We start from the raw sequence: 17,101 nt of genomic DNA, 5'->3' as shown, positions 1-17,101 counted from the left end.
TATCACTTAAGCCTATCAGCAACCCTCTTAAAGCAATGATCAAAAAGGAGGATAGTCAAAAGAAATACCATTGATCAAGTGTGAGCAACATACAAGCCAAACATGCCTCTCTGTGTTAGATTAGTAATTACATTGTCACTAAATAGTATTCTTTTTTAAGTCAACTACAGTCTATTGGTATAGATGGTTCAGAACCTTTAACATCCATGGATAAAGATTCTTAAAAAGAAACCCGCTTTTGAAACCTTTATTTTCAAGAGTGTGTAACAGAAGCAGAGCTGTAAAAAAAAAAAAAGAAAACAGGAAAGCTTCAATGTGTTATGTTGAAATATGGGGTGGTGATTCCGTTTGCTGAATAATGCAAGCTCTGTCCTGCCACACACTCTGACTCCTCAAAAAAAACACAAGCACATGACTGATTATTCATCATGCAATCATTATCATTTCAATTCATTTTAGTGGGCCCTGCTCCTCTCTGTGGATTTGAAGGCATCAGTGGGGAGAGTACACACAAAAGCCATTTTACACAGAATTTACTGGAGGGGACTTGAGAAAACTTTAAAATACATGGACTGTTTCTGGGACAGGCTTATTAGCATATTGCATAATTTATACCAAGCAATCAGCCATTTTGTAGGGGAAGACTTCCTGTCCTTGCAATTTCCATGACAATGATCTCATTCCTTCAAATCTTTTCTCTCAGTTTCTCAGCTAGTGTTTTTTATTTAGTGTTTTATTATTTGCTTTCACATAACTACGAATATTTCTCTGTTTCACATCATATCTTTTCTTTGTACTGTGCCCTTGAGTTGGGGTGCTTCATAAATAAAATGTATTATTATTATTATCCTATAAATCTTTTTCAAACAGCGAAATGTAAATGTAAATTTGTCGTTGTGTTTTCTGATTTGTTATTTTGTTTTCGAAATTGTTCCCTTTTTTTTAGTCTTTCCATTGCGTTTATAAATTTGTTGTTCTGTTTTCGGAATTGTGGTTTGTTTTGCACTACTCGGCCACCGTACACCGTGCATAAACAACACCATACACATATTTTTCAAAAAGAACATTGATGAGAGTCATTGAGTAAACAATTTATTATATAAAAAAGTAGTACACTGTAAAGTTTAAGGAAGTATTAAGGACATGGCATTCAGAGACATGCGAACATAATATAAATAGAGACATAATGTGAAGGTCTTGTGCAAAGAGATGACTGTACAAGTCTTAAATACACCAGGATAAATTTCCCTCTGATGTACCCTGTTAAAGTCTTAAGAGGGGAAATCATGAACCTTGACCACAGCTAAACAGAGAAAGCGCTCCATAATACATGGACTTAAATCACAATATAAAAATGTGCCGTTTGGAATGAGAGAACAAAATATGCCAGATTCCCTTTTAAAATGTCTGTGATTTTCAGCCTGCAAGGGGAATGATGAAGGGTTGGAGGAAAGACCTGTTCCAAAATATAATATGGAACAGTCCTCTGTTGTTGTTTTTTTTTTTTGACATTAAAAACATGATGAAACTGCAACTGTCTCGTTTAAAGGAGAGCAAAAAAGTCCTAGCATGTGTTTAGATGTAACAGAAAGTCTTTGTTGCCATCTACAGTTTTCAAATTGTCACTTCATTTGTCTCCAGTTATACCTCAACCAGACAGGTATTCGATGCAAATGTCGACATATTTTAATTCTCCAGTGTAAAGAATACACGACTACGTGTTGAAAATAAGTTTGCCTTAAACACTCAACAACAGTGTAATAGTGTGAAACAGATAATATTGATATAACAGCTGAACAATTGCAACAAAGATCATGCTCATCAATACACTGAAGCAGACACCATTTTTATATAAAAAAACCCCCAAATCTTATTTGTCATGTAAGTGCCTCGATTATTTCATCATTTCCATTTGATAGGTAGGTAGAACTGTAATATTTCTCAAAAGTGAATGTGACAAGTGTTAACAGGACAAATGAGAAGGATTTTCGAAACCAGGTTTTAAAATAATTGACCATGTACTTTTGCTTTTAAAGGAATGTTTAGTATGTTGGTTTGTGCTTCATCAGTCAAATACAATCCTGTCTGAAAAATTATGCCTTTTAGTTGCGATAAGAAACATTCAGGTAGTAAATGTAAACTACACAATTTTCGATGTCGTAGAACAAGCATAAATCTATTGTTGCGTAATAGATATGTTCATTAAAAGCTTCATAAGACAGGTAAACACTGAAGCACTTGCAGAGGTGCACATCTAATTTTAAAATCTACAATGATGGCTCTTTGTCAACAGTTCGCTTTCTTCAAGGCACTCAATAGCTTGAGTCATTTATTAAATGTTGCCAAGCACTTAGTGATCTATCATTCGGTCTTCAAATTTAGTGTAATTCCCCTATAACGGCTGTCTGATTATATAGAAGTAAATAGCAAACTGCGGATTCATTCAATTAGGACATTTTGAGAAAGGCCGTCTACAGTTTCACCTTGGGAATGTGAGACAGCCTATAAAAGACTTGCAGGGGACATAGGCACCTTTTGAGAGACACCAAGGATGAACATTCAGAAATCGCAAAGGGCAACAAAATGGACATGAACAAAGTATCTGATTCAAATACTTCAGTCTCAGGACCAGCTGGGAGTTTGATATTTAACACCACTCTGCCGGATAATTGCACGTTTCTCTATAGACACGTCCAGTGACGTCCTAACGAGAGATCACGGAACTGATGGAGTTGTAGGACGTGCCGCCCCCATTGCACACCGGGCTGTAGGGCTCCGGTGGGGTGCCCAGAATCTCCAGGTTGACCCGGAACACTGGCGCAGCTCTAAGGAGGAAATCCGCCGCGTCCCGACGACCGAGTTCTCGCAGCTTAGCGAGCAAAATGCCTACGGTCGACTCGGGTCGTTGGCTCCACTCTTGCAGGAGCGTGGCTGTGGGGCTGACAAGGGAAAGGGGGTCTGCAGGCGGAGTCCCGTTGGTGCCAGAACTGTATTTAGCAGCGAGCTCGCTAAGGCCCAAGTTCATGGCAAGCAGGCACCAGTCCTTTCCGAGGGCATCGGGTGGGTCCAGCAGGCGGCAGAGCTTGCGTCGAGCCAGGTGACTGACTTCCGCCACGGGCACTTCCCCACCAAGACTGCCCTGTTTGTAGACGTGGGTGCAACCTAATGCTACGATACTGACGAAGCTCTCGCGATAGCCGCCCATGGTGTTCGACAGCGCGTTCTCGCCTCGAGCCTGAGCGCGGAAAAAGTCCCTCGGCTGGTAGAGCATGACAGGGCCGTGGTGTTCCCGCAGCTGCTGAGGGCTTAGATAATGTCGTGCGGTGAGCAAACCGGGTAATGTAGCGGCTAGGAGACCCTCGGCCATGCCGCACAATGTGTCCAGCAAAGCATAGCAACGTCCGGAATCTGCGTCAGGTCCTCGTAACTGTACCTCCACGCCCTGCCCGTGGTTCACAAGCAGAACCAGAGCCTCAGCACCGCCGAGTCCGACCCGAGCTCCGCCGCTCCACAACCTCACATCCTCGGCCTCGGCCTCGGGCTTCTGTTGCCGGCCCCACCGGCATAAGTTCACTTGGAACTTGTGGAAAAGTCCACAAGGGAATGGCGCCAAGTGCTCCGCAGGGACCACGCGCACTCCACCGTAGAGCAAAGTGTCCTCACCTTCGACGTCTTCCTCATCAGTCCAGGTGTGCTGTAGGCCACCCGTGCGTATCAGGGCGGGAATGTCCACCATCCCCGGGTTGGCTAAATCACGGGCACATACGTCCATGGCGTCGAGCACCTGGAGAAGTTCATCGATGTCCCCTTCGCTGACAAGGTTTTGGAGTTCTTCCACACGGTAGCGGCCTCGGTAGTGGTGGATCGCTTTGGGGGTTTCAATTGAGAGAAGCTTGCCAAGTACGTTACTACAAAGCCAGCGAGGATCTAACAGGACAACATCCTGGACAGTCTCACTCTGCATGATGTTAATCTAGAGCAAAAAAGGGAATAAACATTATTTTGTGCAGGGAAATGGGTGATTCTGATTGTCATTTAAAGGTCTGTTCACATTAAGGTGAATATTCAGTGCAATTCTATTTTTATTTAAATAAACGGCCGTTAATGTGTCTGTTCAGACCGACACAAACATTCACATGCTTAAATTTTTTTTAATGTAGGGACGTTCTGAACTGTTTTCTACTGCACCACGAAGAAAACCAATAAGATTCACACTTTTGGTCACATGCTCAGAGCCGCTGAAGTTACATAAACCTACAACTCGGTGGTGCTCACGAACAGACTATTTTGCTAAGTGCCAGAGAACAGCAGAGGAAGAATTGGGAACCAGCTCTCTATACTCTTGTATTTGGTATTGTTTGATAAACACCAGAGTGAATAAAAAAAAATCTGATCGATATTTGAAAACTTGCAAATACTGTTTCACTTCTTTTTTTCTCTCTGAAAAGCGGGTGTCAAAACAAAGTTGCATACCGTTTTGTGACCGCTTTTCTAAAAGCACCACCTACTGTTAGTCAGTGAATCTGCATTTTCATTTAGTCAATCAGGTGTTTTTATGCATTAGTCGGAACAGACATATCACAAGCAAAAATTAGACCAAATATTTGTGTTGATGTGAACAAGCCTTTAGGTGGCTTCCATAACAGTTCAGCAGATGTGTTGATCCACATTTAGGAGAGAAAAGTCACTTTCTCAATTATTTTATTTCTTCAAATAAATGTGATGATATACTGTATCATCACAAATAATCAGTAGATATATCAGTATATCAGTTATAAGTGCAGAATTTAGGTCTATTCATCACACAGAGCTATTGCATGCATTTGGAAGACTAGGAATAAGGCAAACACATTGTATGGAAAACTTTTATGAAACTCAAAGAGTGATTTTTGAAATTTGGAGCTTGATAGCTCAATATTGCAATGTATTTTCATTATGTACAAAGAGTGGCCAGTAAAAAAAAGAAAGAAAGTCACACAGGCTGACATGAATTGTCATCTTTGGGTGAATTATTCTTTGAAGAGATATGACATAACAGATTTTAAAGGGGGGGGTTAGACACAATGGATCTGAAGTCAGTCAATAAACAGAGCACCTTATGTAAGTAAATGTTAATAAAGCTGAATCACAGCTTGGCATTTTAGCCCATCAACATAAAACATTCCCTAAAATGTGTTTAAGTGTTGCTGCTGAAAACACAAATGACTAATATTGATGAAAATGACTCATTCACCTGCCCTCTCTATCGGTGAAGCTGATGTTGTAATGGTTGTGGGTGGTCAATAGACTGACAAAGCCCTTATTCAGTTGCTGACGCCCACCAACTCATTTGGACCCACAAAAAAACATGTTTGTAGATGTTCTGTATTGTAGACTTTGGTGGTTTGAATGTGGCATTAATAGCGGGGAAGCGATAGTATAGCAGAATGCATGAAAATAATAATGATACAGTGCAACCACCTAAAATACACTTTATACCTACAGCAATATACCCATAATTCAAACATGCATACATATCATCTGCTCATCATCACACACACACCTCTCCTATGCTGTGAAGTTGTGAAGCCAGTTCCCGCAGATCCTCTTCGCTGGCTAGAGGGTTGATTTGTTCTTGCACATCCACAACAAACTGTTGCCATGACATCAGCTGGTTTGGCCCATTCAGTTTCCGCCAGGAAGGCAGAGTGGACAACAGCTTCTCTGACAGCTGAGTCATCGGCCTGCAGGTCTGTCAAAACGAGAGAGATAGAAAAGCAATTTTTACATTTCTGAATGTATTTGTCAAAGGGGTTGTCAAGTTGGTTCAGAGTGGTTCTTAACATGTTCATGTTCCTATGCAGTTGCTAGGGTGTTTTGAGTGGTTGCTCGGTAGTTACTTTCTAGCCCAAGACAAACGAGTGGGACTTTAATATTCTCACCTCGAAATATTGTACAAATATAAGTTTAAAGAGTATTTTCCCCACTAACTGAAAATAGGAGCAATAGTAGAAACCACCACTGATAAATGAACGCCAGGCTTCCTCAAAACTTCAAACATATTGTACTAAATATTTCATAAATAAATACTGTACTAAATACTTCTTGAAATAGTTTTTATTTCTTTATAATATACTGCACTGTACACAAAGATCCATTCCAGACACAATATAATGGCAGATGAGAAAGAAATGGTAACAGGTACGTGTAGGAGTGAGAGAAAGATAGAGATAGGAGGAAGGATCTGAGTGTCAGTGTTTGATATTGTGTATTTCTGAGAGAAAACTGTGGTGGTTATTTGACATGGTAAAGAGAAGCGAGCCTCATTATTGAGATCAGACTATCAGAAAACATTACATATAATCAGAATTGCTGGAAACATTTTTATAGAAATCAAAAGCACCCAAAAGAGCAACATCTTTAGAAAGTTCCATGTCTTTTTCATTATTAATGCGAATCATCAGTGTTAAAACAGGGGGGTTTCAGGTGGTTTAATATGAATGTGCTGGGATGTCCAAAAGAGTGGAGAACGATCTTACAGAGATGATGGTGTTGCGGAGCTCTAACAGAAGGTTTCTCAGCAGCTTCATGTCTTTGGAGTTGGACGCTCCTGCATCCATGACAAAGAGCTTCTCAGCAATCTGCAGATCATTCCCAAACCTGATAAAAAATAATCAGTATAATACTCAATTTAATAGAAACAAAGCACATTCAAGGCTGAGAAGATCTACTCAATTGATCATTTTGGCTTATAATGATGGTCTATCTACCAAATCACTATAATCAGTAGGATTTAATCAGTGCTCCATAGAGTAAAAGGTCTCATAGTCCTTGTAGGTCTCATAGATCCAAACCGACAGTTTATATTTAATCACCTGTTTCTGACTTCCCTAAGTAGAGATCTCTCCTTGTCATAGCTGAACTCTCCCCCAAACGATCGGGGCAGATTCACAATGTCACCATGTGTGGCCACCAGCACCACACGCAGTGGATTCCTGATCTTCCCTCCAAAGGCTGCGGACACAACAGAGCACCAGTCTTATGATCTGTTCTGAACATCTTTAACATCAATGCATCATTTTAACTCATAATTCCATAGACCGTAGACAAAGAACTGGATTCCTAGATTTAGACTGATGCACTGACTCTAATGAAGTCTCTTTTCGGCATTATCCATAACACAATGGAAGTGCCTGCTACAGTACTTACACAAATTCATCAACCATCACTACAGTGCAAGCAAAGGCAAGTCAGGCTGAAATTACCAGAGAGAGTTTGAGAGGGACAAGAATGAGAAAACTACAAACAGCATCAACAGAATGGAGAACAGTGAAACAGTGATTCATGGACAACAATGCATGCGCAAGCTCATAGGGATTACCTTGTTAGTTTAGTACAAATAATAATATTTAAAAAATGAATGTGTTAAAAAAGTAACTATTAGAGAATTGGTTCAAACCAACTAAAGCAACATTAACAAGTTGCTTTTAACTTGACAGAGTATTTTAAAAAATATGGTGCACATGGTGTGAAAAACAGCAAGACATTATGCAACGGCTAAAACATCCATCTAGCGGTTTTTGTAGCTTACTAATATCACAAATGTTATTCTACTTATTATGGAAATGCGAATTTCAACAGTATGGGTGGGCAGAGACGGATGAATAAAACTGAGCCTTAACAAAAATGCAATAAATGCAGATATGTTACGGTGTAATTGCATGACTTCCATGAAAAACATCAAGCCTATTAGTCATATAAAGTCTATAAGTCTATACAAGTCATAAAAACTACTAAGGTAACTAAGTTACTAACCAAGTATGCAATATGAATTTTAATCCAGATTTTTTTCTATAACTTTTTCCCAAGACCTCTTAATCAGAGACTTCTAAGCTTCAGCTGTTCTCTGTAATTATTGTTATGGGAATCCCTCTAAAAATGAGGAGGAAAAAAATCCATTCATTGCAGACTGTAGTCCCGCACACATACCGATGTTGTCCTCTGGCAGCGTGAGAGCCTTTAGGCAGTTGAGCCAGAATGTGACCTGGTTGAGTTGAGTCTCATAAGGCTCCTCCAGACTGAATAAGACCAGATGAATCGCTGTGGCGTCATTTGCAGCGAAGTAGTCATAAGAGCAGTAGTAGACGGGATTACCAGAGAACTCCCATATACAGAATTCTCCAACACCTGAAAACACACCCATACACCAATAAAATATAATACCATTCATAAAATAAAAAAATATAAGAATCTCGTGACACTGAAGACTGGAGTAATGGCTGCTGAAAATTCAATCACAGGAATAAATAACATAGTAAAATATGTTAAAATAGAAAGAAAAAAAAGCTTTAAAAAATATATATATTTCACAATTTTTACTGTATTTTTTAATCATAAAATACAGCCTTGGTGAGCATAAGAGACATCTTTCAAAAACATTAAAGAAAATTCTGTTTATTATAGAACTACATAATCTAAGAGATTTAAAAGAGTTAAAAAACATTAAAAAACATGACTTTCACCATTGACATTGGTGTTCTGGATGTCGATGGCTTTGGTGGCGGTGTCGTCAGCCGTGGAGAGAGCGTTATGAACAGGACTGAAGACCTCCAACACTCCTTTGGTCAAACTGGGCTCAAACATCATACTGCGGCTACGCACACTTACATTCTCACAGCCTGGGTACAGGTTAGAGATACTGACAGACACTACAGGCACACAACACACACACACAGGGAAGCAAAAAGATAGGAAGACTGTAAACTACATTGAATTTTATGAGACTCTTTTTAATTTATAACAATAAATACAATACGTATATATTTGTAACCGAAGGATAAAATTGGCCTATTATTTGAGGGTTAATTTTTTTTTTTTTTTTATAATTTCATGACTTGTGGAAACCCACCACAGGGGGGAGCTCTTTGCTAAAGTCCTTATTCAGGCTTTCCCAGTGTTGACAGGGAAATAAATATAGTAAAAAAACATACTGAAGATTTTTAAGGAGAAAAGGAGATCTTCATAGTAAGGGAAATGTTGCTTAGTTGGTTAAAGATATGAGCTGGTAATGGAAAAATACATTATGTTTAAACCCCACAATGGATGATCCATTATCACCACATACTGTATACAATATTTAAAAAGTAAAAAAAAAATAAAAAAAATCCTGACAAAACCACAGAAGTGCAAAGAGCCATTTTTAGTTTGGAGAAATAACACGAGAGTCAGATGACTCAAAACTCTTTTTTTATACCCTACAAATGTGTTAGTCGCACAGCGCTGCACACGTCTCGCACAATCAACGCCTTCCACTGAACTTTGGATCTTTCTAAAAACTTTTCTCACAGAAACCCTGAGACACCTTTCTCAGTTTGGCTGAGGCATGACATTGATGTGATTCTGCCTTCCATGGATAGTGCTATGTGACGTGTGTGTGTTAATTTGGGAATGAGTGAGGGAAATGAACAAAGTTACAAAGCTTAATTTTTAGCTTTTCAATAAATACAGAAGGAAGACACATCACCCTACCTGAAGGTTTGGAGGTGACCGGTGAGGCTGGGTGTCGTACAGGGTTGGTCAGTCTGGTCCTTCTCCTCCTGAAGAAACTCCGCAAGATGCCACACCTCAAAGACTCCACCAGAGTGCTCTTCCCTGCTCCCGAGTGGCCGAACAGCTTGAGTTTGACGCGAGGTTGAAGGGTCTGCGTAGGCCGCAGCTGCTGGATGTAAACGCTCTTATGGTTGTCCTGTAAGACCAGTCGAAAAGGGCATGTAAATGAACACAATCCAATGGCATTACAACATGACATATGGACCAATGGCATAATGGTAATGTGACTGAGAATGTGCAGTGCATCCTAATGAGTGTAATTTATAGGCTCTTAATAGCTAGTATTCTGGGTTTGCCAACTGAGCATAATACACATTTTGTAGCAAACAGCAAGACGGCGAATGCCATATATTAAATCATGTATGTGGCAGTCAAATAAATGACGACTGAACTATCTTAACATATGGAAAACCATTTCTTTTTAGTCATCTTGAAAATGTTTTCGCCACAGTAAAGGACTCAAAATGCCATCTGGGATTTTACTGGGATTAATTGGCAGATCTGGCGCTATGTGTCACATTGATGGGAGGGGCTGCAAGCTTCAGCTATGATATTATTGTACCATCAAGTTTACATGGTATTTTAAGGTTCTTTAAAGAATAGCAATGAACATGCCCAACAAATCATAGTAAGAACATGACACTATCGTGTGTATTTTTCCCATTCACTTCCCTCTCTTTGTTAAAGAGTTATGAACCAAATCAACCAGCAATGAGGTGAATCACAATATTAAAAATTTTGATGAGAATCAAAGTAATTGAAATTCAGACAAAGACAAAAGGTACAAGACTGTGATGCATACATACAGTGCTATGTATAAGTTTAGACACCCATGCTAAAGTTGACTAAAAAGAGGAATAAAAAATCATCTTTTGGAAATTGAACTTAATGCCTTAATTAAAAAAATTAGGACAAATCCAACCTTTAAGGACACCAATTTTCTTTGTGAATGAATAATGTATGGTAAATAAATAAATGTTCTTCCTTAAAATACAGGGTGCATAAGTCTGGACACCCCTATGTTAAATTCCCATAGAGGCAGGCAGATTTTTATTTTTAAAGGCCAGTTACTTCATGGATCCAGGATACTATGCATCCTGATAAAGTTCCCTTGGCCTTTGGAATTAAAATAGCCCCACATCATCACATAGCCTTCACCATACCTAGAGATTGGCATGGTTTTATTTCAGTTAGCCTAATAGCTGGTTTGATTTGCATTGAGAGATGATCTTATGGAAAGTACTCCATGCCAAGTTTATTGCAAAATATCTATATGACTCTATTTTGTCCTTTTTTTGCAGGGCTTCATAGGATTGGGCAGGCGCTAAAGAGTTCTTTTGGCACTATTTTTTTGACGCGATTCTCTGATTGGTGGAGATTTTTTTGCAGTGATTATTCAAAAATAAGCTGAAATAATGCAGACTGATGGCTACAGCAAAAGCATATGTAGCTCACTTTTTTTTAAAATTATCATTAAAAATGAATTCCAATATGGAGAATATGAATGGTACTTTTACTTCTGGAACCTGACTGTTGCATGTCTTTTTGGTACCTTTTTGTTAGTCACTGTGGTTCAGAGCGTTAAATTATACGTTATGCAAGCCAAACATTTATTTTTAAAATAACAAAATCAGTTCTTCTGCATACATTTTGGGGGGATGAAAGCCATTATTGAGAGCAAAACTGACATCCTTTGCAGGTGTCATAAACAAAGGCAACAAGGATCTCATAAGCCTTAACAAAGCATTCATGTAATGCAAATGAATGTCTCTTGAGTCTTAGTGAGATGAATAATAAACACAGACTCACACCTTTTTCAGCTTGGCCAACAGCACTGCTACATGCTCCTGCTGCTCAGCAGTCGCGAGATCCTCCGCTGTCTTTCCATCCTGCAAGAGACAATGACAGTGATGGATAAACTGCAGCGACAGAACATTACAGGCAATACGGGGCCCGTCAGCGTCCAGTGACACAGATGAATGAGTAAAGCTAGATAAATAAAAGTCCATCAGCCTTTCATCTGCTCAGTATTACCAGACCACTGCACTCATAAAGCTCTGATAGATAGAGAGACAGAGAACGAGAGAGTGAGTTTGCTGGGTATGGGTGTAAAAGAGAAAGTGAGAAGCTAACAAGGGAAAGTGAGAAAGAAAGAAGAGAGAATATCACCTAACAGCTCAACAGCGTGACTCACAGTATGCTACAAAAGCTGCTTGAGACAAACAGCAGGTACGGTGTTGATTATAGCTGAAATGAATGAAAGGTGTAATGCTGCCTCCAGCTCACATAAGATAATCGTATATTTGAGATGAGCGCAGATGAAAGACACCACAAAATTGTAATCAGTCAAAAATTATCCTTATCAGTCAAAAATGATTAAGTCAGTACCAGGGTGGCGTCCTGGCACTCAGCCATTCGCTCTACAACACTCATTTGCAACGGTTTCATGGAATTGCTTGTGCTTTCCGTTCCACCTGACTGCTGCACTCACTGAAGAAGAGTTGTGATACGGTGGGTAATATTTTTCTGAACAGCTCCCAACTCTTCACACACCCCCTCTCACTTCTGCTGCTATCTGTCTGTCCGCCCATGGAAACAGTCTCTTCACCTGCTAGAAGCCATAGTAGCACCATGCAGTTCAGGAGAAGTTCAGTGCATCTGAGAAAAATGTGCATCAATATAAAACAATTTCTTTAAGATTTGAACTTGAGATATATAATAAACACTTCAGTTCAAAAGTTTGGGTTTGGTAAGATTATTATTTTTTTTAATCACCAAGGCTGCATTTATTTAATCAAACACAGTAAAAACAGTAATATTGTGAAATATTATAACACTTTTAACTGTTTTCTATTTTAATTAAATATATATACATACAGCGTCACAAGCTCACTCAGAAATCACTCTAATATGCTGATTCAGTGATATGATGATCATCAATGTTGAAAACAAATGATTACAATTTTTTGAGGAAACTGTAATATATATACAAGTATTTATATACCAAACTTACAGACCCGATAATTTTAATGGTAGTATAAGGGTTTATCGGTGTTCTTTGCCTGTTTTGCTGGGTTCTCACTAGTTTAGTTCAGTTTTCTGTGTTTTCAGTTATTTTCCTTGGTTATTCATTGTCTGATTATTGTTTGCACCAGATTTTTATTTGGCTAATTAGTGTATTTAAGCCCTGTGTTTATTTCTGTTCTTTGTCAGTTCTCGCCGTGTGTCCAGCGGTTGTCCTGTTTCTGGTGTATTTTGAGTTCTCCTAAATAAATATACACTGCTGTAAATAGATCCATTCTCTCACCTTTATTGCAATCGTATGTGCCAGGTAGTAGTGTATACAGTATCTATTATTCAAACCCCAGTATTAATCATCAAATTAAAAATCCTGATAAATTGGAAATACTGGAAGCTTTGAATTATATTTGACACTAATGGGCTAAACCCCATGTGTCATTTATATCTAGAGACCCCCCTGGAAAATGGTACTCATTTAAGTCGGTTAATGAGGACCAACCAATCTACATTTCTAATCATTTTACGTGGCAGCAATGGAATGATAAAATACATAATGAAAGCATCAATTACACACCTAATGTACTTTCTTTGCTATTAATTTTTTCACAAGCACTGTAAAAGCGTTCTGTCTTTTTGTGGAAGTGAAAGAGAGAGAGACTATTTCATTACAACAAAATTGACGCACATAAGAACTTCCCAGGAGGTTTTGACGTAAGCACATGTGTGATTGTGAAATCAGCATCAGGAGAGGGGTTGTGGATGGAGAGCTTGCTCGAGGAAGTATATTCCACAGAAAGGTCATATGTAAAAATGGCATAAAACATACAAACTCAACGACAGCATTAGAAAAACGAAAAAAACAAAAAACAAAACACCTGAGGCAACTCTGCAGTGCTACACATCTGAAAAAAAGAGAAAGAAATCTGTTTACCCTAAACCCACCAGAGTCACAGCCCTTGACCAAAACCATTAATGATTTAACAGCTCCGGATACACGTACACAATCTCACTCACAGCAACACAAACCCACACATAACACCTGGGACCACAAGCACAAGCAAACCACACAACCAGAAACAGCTGTGTTCCTCCTCAAACCGACGGGGACAAATGAACCAGCCTCCCTCTGAAAGAGAGCCCCTGCACACCCCCACACAAACCTGAGCGAGCAGAGGTGTTAAAGCACCGATGAAAAGGATAGAAATGGGAAAGCTATGCTGCACTGTAATTACTCTTATCTAACGCGCCTTTTCTTCCAATTATACTATGAGATGTGACTACAAATTCTGCCGTACAAAACAGCCCATTTTCTTATTCACAGAATCTTTTTGTGTCTGTCTGCTCGGCTCCTGCTCACACTACGCGTTCCCATGAGGGTGGGCTTGTATTCATTTATTGATTTGTGGTTGTCTCCCAAAAGATAAAAAAAATGGCTGGAAATTTCAAGGCGGAATGGAGCGTCCTGACATGAGGGAACCAATTGTAGTGTTTGCTTGACAAATTGAGACCACAGCTTGTCATTTTCATATTGGAAAGGGAGACATGAAAAATATATGGTAGTTGCTTGGAAGAGATGAACAAAAACAAATCAAATATTTTCTGAAGAAAATGTGAGTGCTATCATGATGCTTGGGCGTTGTGTGTGGGTTTTAGCACGCTGCTATGCAGTTGCTACAGCGTTCTAAAGAGGTGTTTTTGCCTGTTTTGTCGTCAACCAGGTGAAAATAATATGTCTGATAAATACAATACAGTTCAAAAGTTTGGATCAGTAGGATTTTTAAAAAGAATTTAATACTTTTATTCAGCAAAGATGCATTAAATGTGTCAAAAGTGACAGTAAATGTATTTATAATGTACAGTACATTGTATATATTTATAAAAATATATATGTCAAATAAATGTGAACTTTCTTTTTATAAAATAATCCTGAAAAAGAAAATGTCATGGTTTCCTAAAAAATATTAAGCAGTAGAACAAGTTTTGAACATTGATGATAATCAGAAATGTTTCTTGAGCAGCAAATCAGCATATTAGAATGATTTCTGAAGGATCATGTGACACTGAAGACTGGAGTATTGATGTTGAAAATTCAGCTTTGACATCAGAGGAATAAATTACATTTTAAAATATATTCAAATTGAAAACAATTATTTTCAGTTGTAATATTTCACAATATACTGCAACTTTTTTACTTAATATAGTATTGGTGAGCGTATAGAAAGAGACCCATTTGAAAAAAAAAGTAACTCTCCACAATAAGGTCCCATTAGTAAACATTAGTTAATGCATTATGTAAGGGATAATGTATAGAGAGGCGGTTGTTATAGCGAATAACAAGCCCGACAGGCTGAACGAGACCCCGACGCGAAGCGGAGGGGTCTTGACAGCCTGAAGGGCTTGTTATTCGCTATAACGACCGCCTCTCTATACATTATCCCGCTTATTACATGGCTACCTACAAAATAAATAAATAATTTGACACGAATTATTGATTTAAAAAGGAGTTTATTGATTTAAAAACGATTGTATTGCTTCCGCCAAAGAAAATAGTCCGTTCCGCGTCCATAGCAACGCGCTGTTTTTCATGGCAACGGTCTGTTATACTCCGCAGCGGTCTGTTATAAAGAAATAACAGACCGCATTCTACATTGGAATTCAGCCAAGCCATGTAATAAATAACATTAACTAACAATGAGCAATACATTTGTCCGACTATTTATTGATCTTTGTAAACGTTAGTTAATAAAAATACAACTGTGCATTGTTAGTTCATGTTAGCTCAGGTCCAATAAATAATAGTAACAGACTTTTGATTTTAATAATGTATTAGTAAACATTGAAATTAACATTAGGATTAATAAATGCTTTTAAAGTTGCTTTGTTAGGTAATGAAGTAACCTTATTGTAAAATGTTACCAAAAAAAAAATAAAAAATAATCGTACCCACCCCAAACTTTTGAATGGTACTTTATAGCTTGACAAAAAAGAAAAAAAAAAACGAAATCCAAAGACCGAAGACCACATTAATCAGCAGCTTCCTATATGTGGAATCCATTTTTTCTTTCGTATGCCACTGACCCATATGCCCCTGGCAATGAATTATGGATTCTCAAAATTCCCGTGTGCTGTAACATGCATTGTGCATCAGCTGCTATACAATATTAACACTGAGGAGGAGTGTTTGAGATGGTGTTGAGGTAGGGGGTGTGAGCGAGGGGCGTGTGGGTAGGCCGAGGGGAGGGATGTGGGGGGCAATTGATTAGAAACATACATTGTTTAGGACGAGTTGACTGTGGTTTCATTGGGGCATCCTGTCCTTCACCAGTGCTGAAAGTGAAACAATGATTCTCTGCTGGCACAGTTTCATTAAGCTTCAGTCTGGAAACTATATTGCACTGGGCTGACAAGCTTACTGGAGAAGGTACACCCCTATATTACAGAAAAAAACAAACCGCACAAATCTCTGAACACTTGATAAAGACAGACAGATATCTCCACACGAATGCATATTAAGAATCAGTCTGATTAAGAATCAGTCATCCAAGAAGAATGATGATGATGATGATGATGATGATGATGATGATGGGGGACACCCACACAATCATATAAGAACACGCAAACCTACAGAAACCGACACACATCCTATAGGAGAGGCTCTATATGAGTCGAGAGACAGTTGATTGAAAGATTAAGGATTAAGGAGAGAATGGTAATCTAGGCTGTCATGAATGATAAATGAACACTTGTTTAAAGAGATGAAGAGCCTGCGATTTGATTAATGTGCTAGGAGGGCAAGACACTAGATCATTAGTGTTCCACCTCAGTCAGACACAAAAAGAAGACAGTAGTCGAACAGAACCCCTTATATATATATATATATATATAAGAGAGAGAGAGAGAGAGAGAGAGAGAGAGAGAGAGAGAGAGAGAGAGAGAGAGAGAGAGAGAGAGAGAGAGAGAGAGAGAGAGAGAGAGAGAGATGTATATATGTATACATAAATATTTATATAGTGATTTAAAGGCATACACAATACCATTCAAAAGTTTGGGGTTGGAATGATAAAAAAAAAAAAAAGTCCCTTTGCTCACCAAGGCTGCATGTATCAAAAGTTAGAACTGTAATATTGTGAATTATTACAAATGAAAATAAACTGTTTTCTATTTTAACATAATTTAAAATGTAATTCTCTGTGATGTTAAAGCTGAATTTTAATCAGTTATTACTCCAGTCTTCAGATTCACATGATCCTTCAGAGATCATTCTAATATGCTGATGTTCTACACAAGAAACATTTCATTATCAATGCTGAAAACAGTTGTGCTGCATACTATTTTTGTGGAAACTGATAGATTTTTTATAGATTTTATAAATATTTTGTAACATTATACATGTCTTTACTGTTACTTTTGATCAATACAATGCATCCTTGCTGAATAAAAGTAGTAATTCATTTCGAAAAATCTTACTGACCCCAAAACTTTGACTGGTAGT

The 17,101-nt window shown here is 38.4% G+C and overlaps 1 protein-coding gene across 2 annotated transcripts in view; it reads right to left on the bottom strand.

The window, feature by feature from the left end:
* Positions 1-1,070: 1,070 nt before the first annotated feature.
* The window catches only part of dapk1 (death-associated protein kinase 1), a 68,901-nt gene continuing 52,870 nt past the window's right edge, over positions 1,071-17,101 (bottom strand). For both annotated transcript variants that reach the window (XM_081366179.1, XM_081366180.1), the window contains 8 exons: positions 11,400-11,477; positions 9,508-9,724; positions 8,502-8,687; positions 7,969-8,166; positions 6,855-6,993; positions 6,519-6,639; positions 5,543-5,731; positions 1,071-3,973 (listed from right to left, as the gene is read on the bottom strand). In XM_081366179.1, coding sequence (XP_081222305.1) covers positions 2,705-3,973; positions 5,543-5,731; positions 6,519-6,639; positions 6,855-6,993; positions 7,969-8,166; positions 8,502-8,687; positions 9,508-9,724; positions 11,400-11,477 — 2,397 coding nt within the window. In that variant the 3' untranslated portion in view covers positions 1,071-2,704. The remainder of the gene's footprint in view (positions 3,974-5,542; positions 5,732-6,518; positions 6,640-6,854; positions 6,994-7,968; positions 8,167-8,501; positions 8,688-9,507; positions 9,725-11,399; positions 11,478-17,101) is intronic.

Source organism: Scardinius erythrophthalmus (genome assembly GCF_964197995.2).
Source record: "Scardinius erythrophthalmus genome assembly, chromosome: 5".
Lineage (NCBI taxonomy): Eukaryota > Metazoa > Chordata > Actinopteri > Cypriniformes > Leuciscidae > Scardinius > Scardinius erythrophthalmus.
The sequence above is the reverse complement of the archived record's forward strand: the minus strand, read 5'-3'. Positions and strand labels throughout refer to the sequence as shown.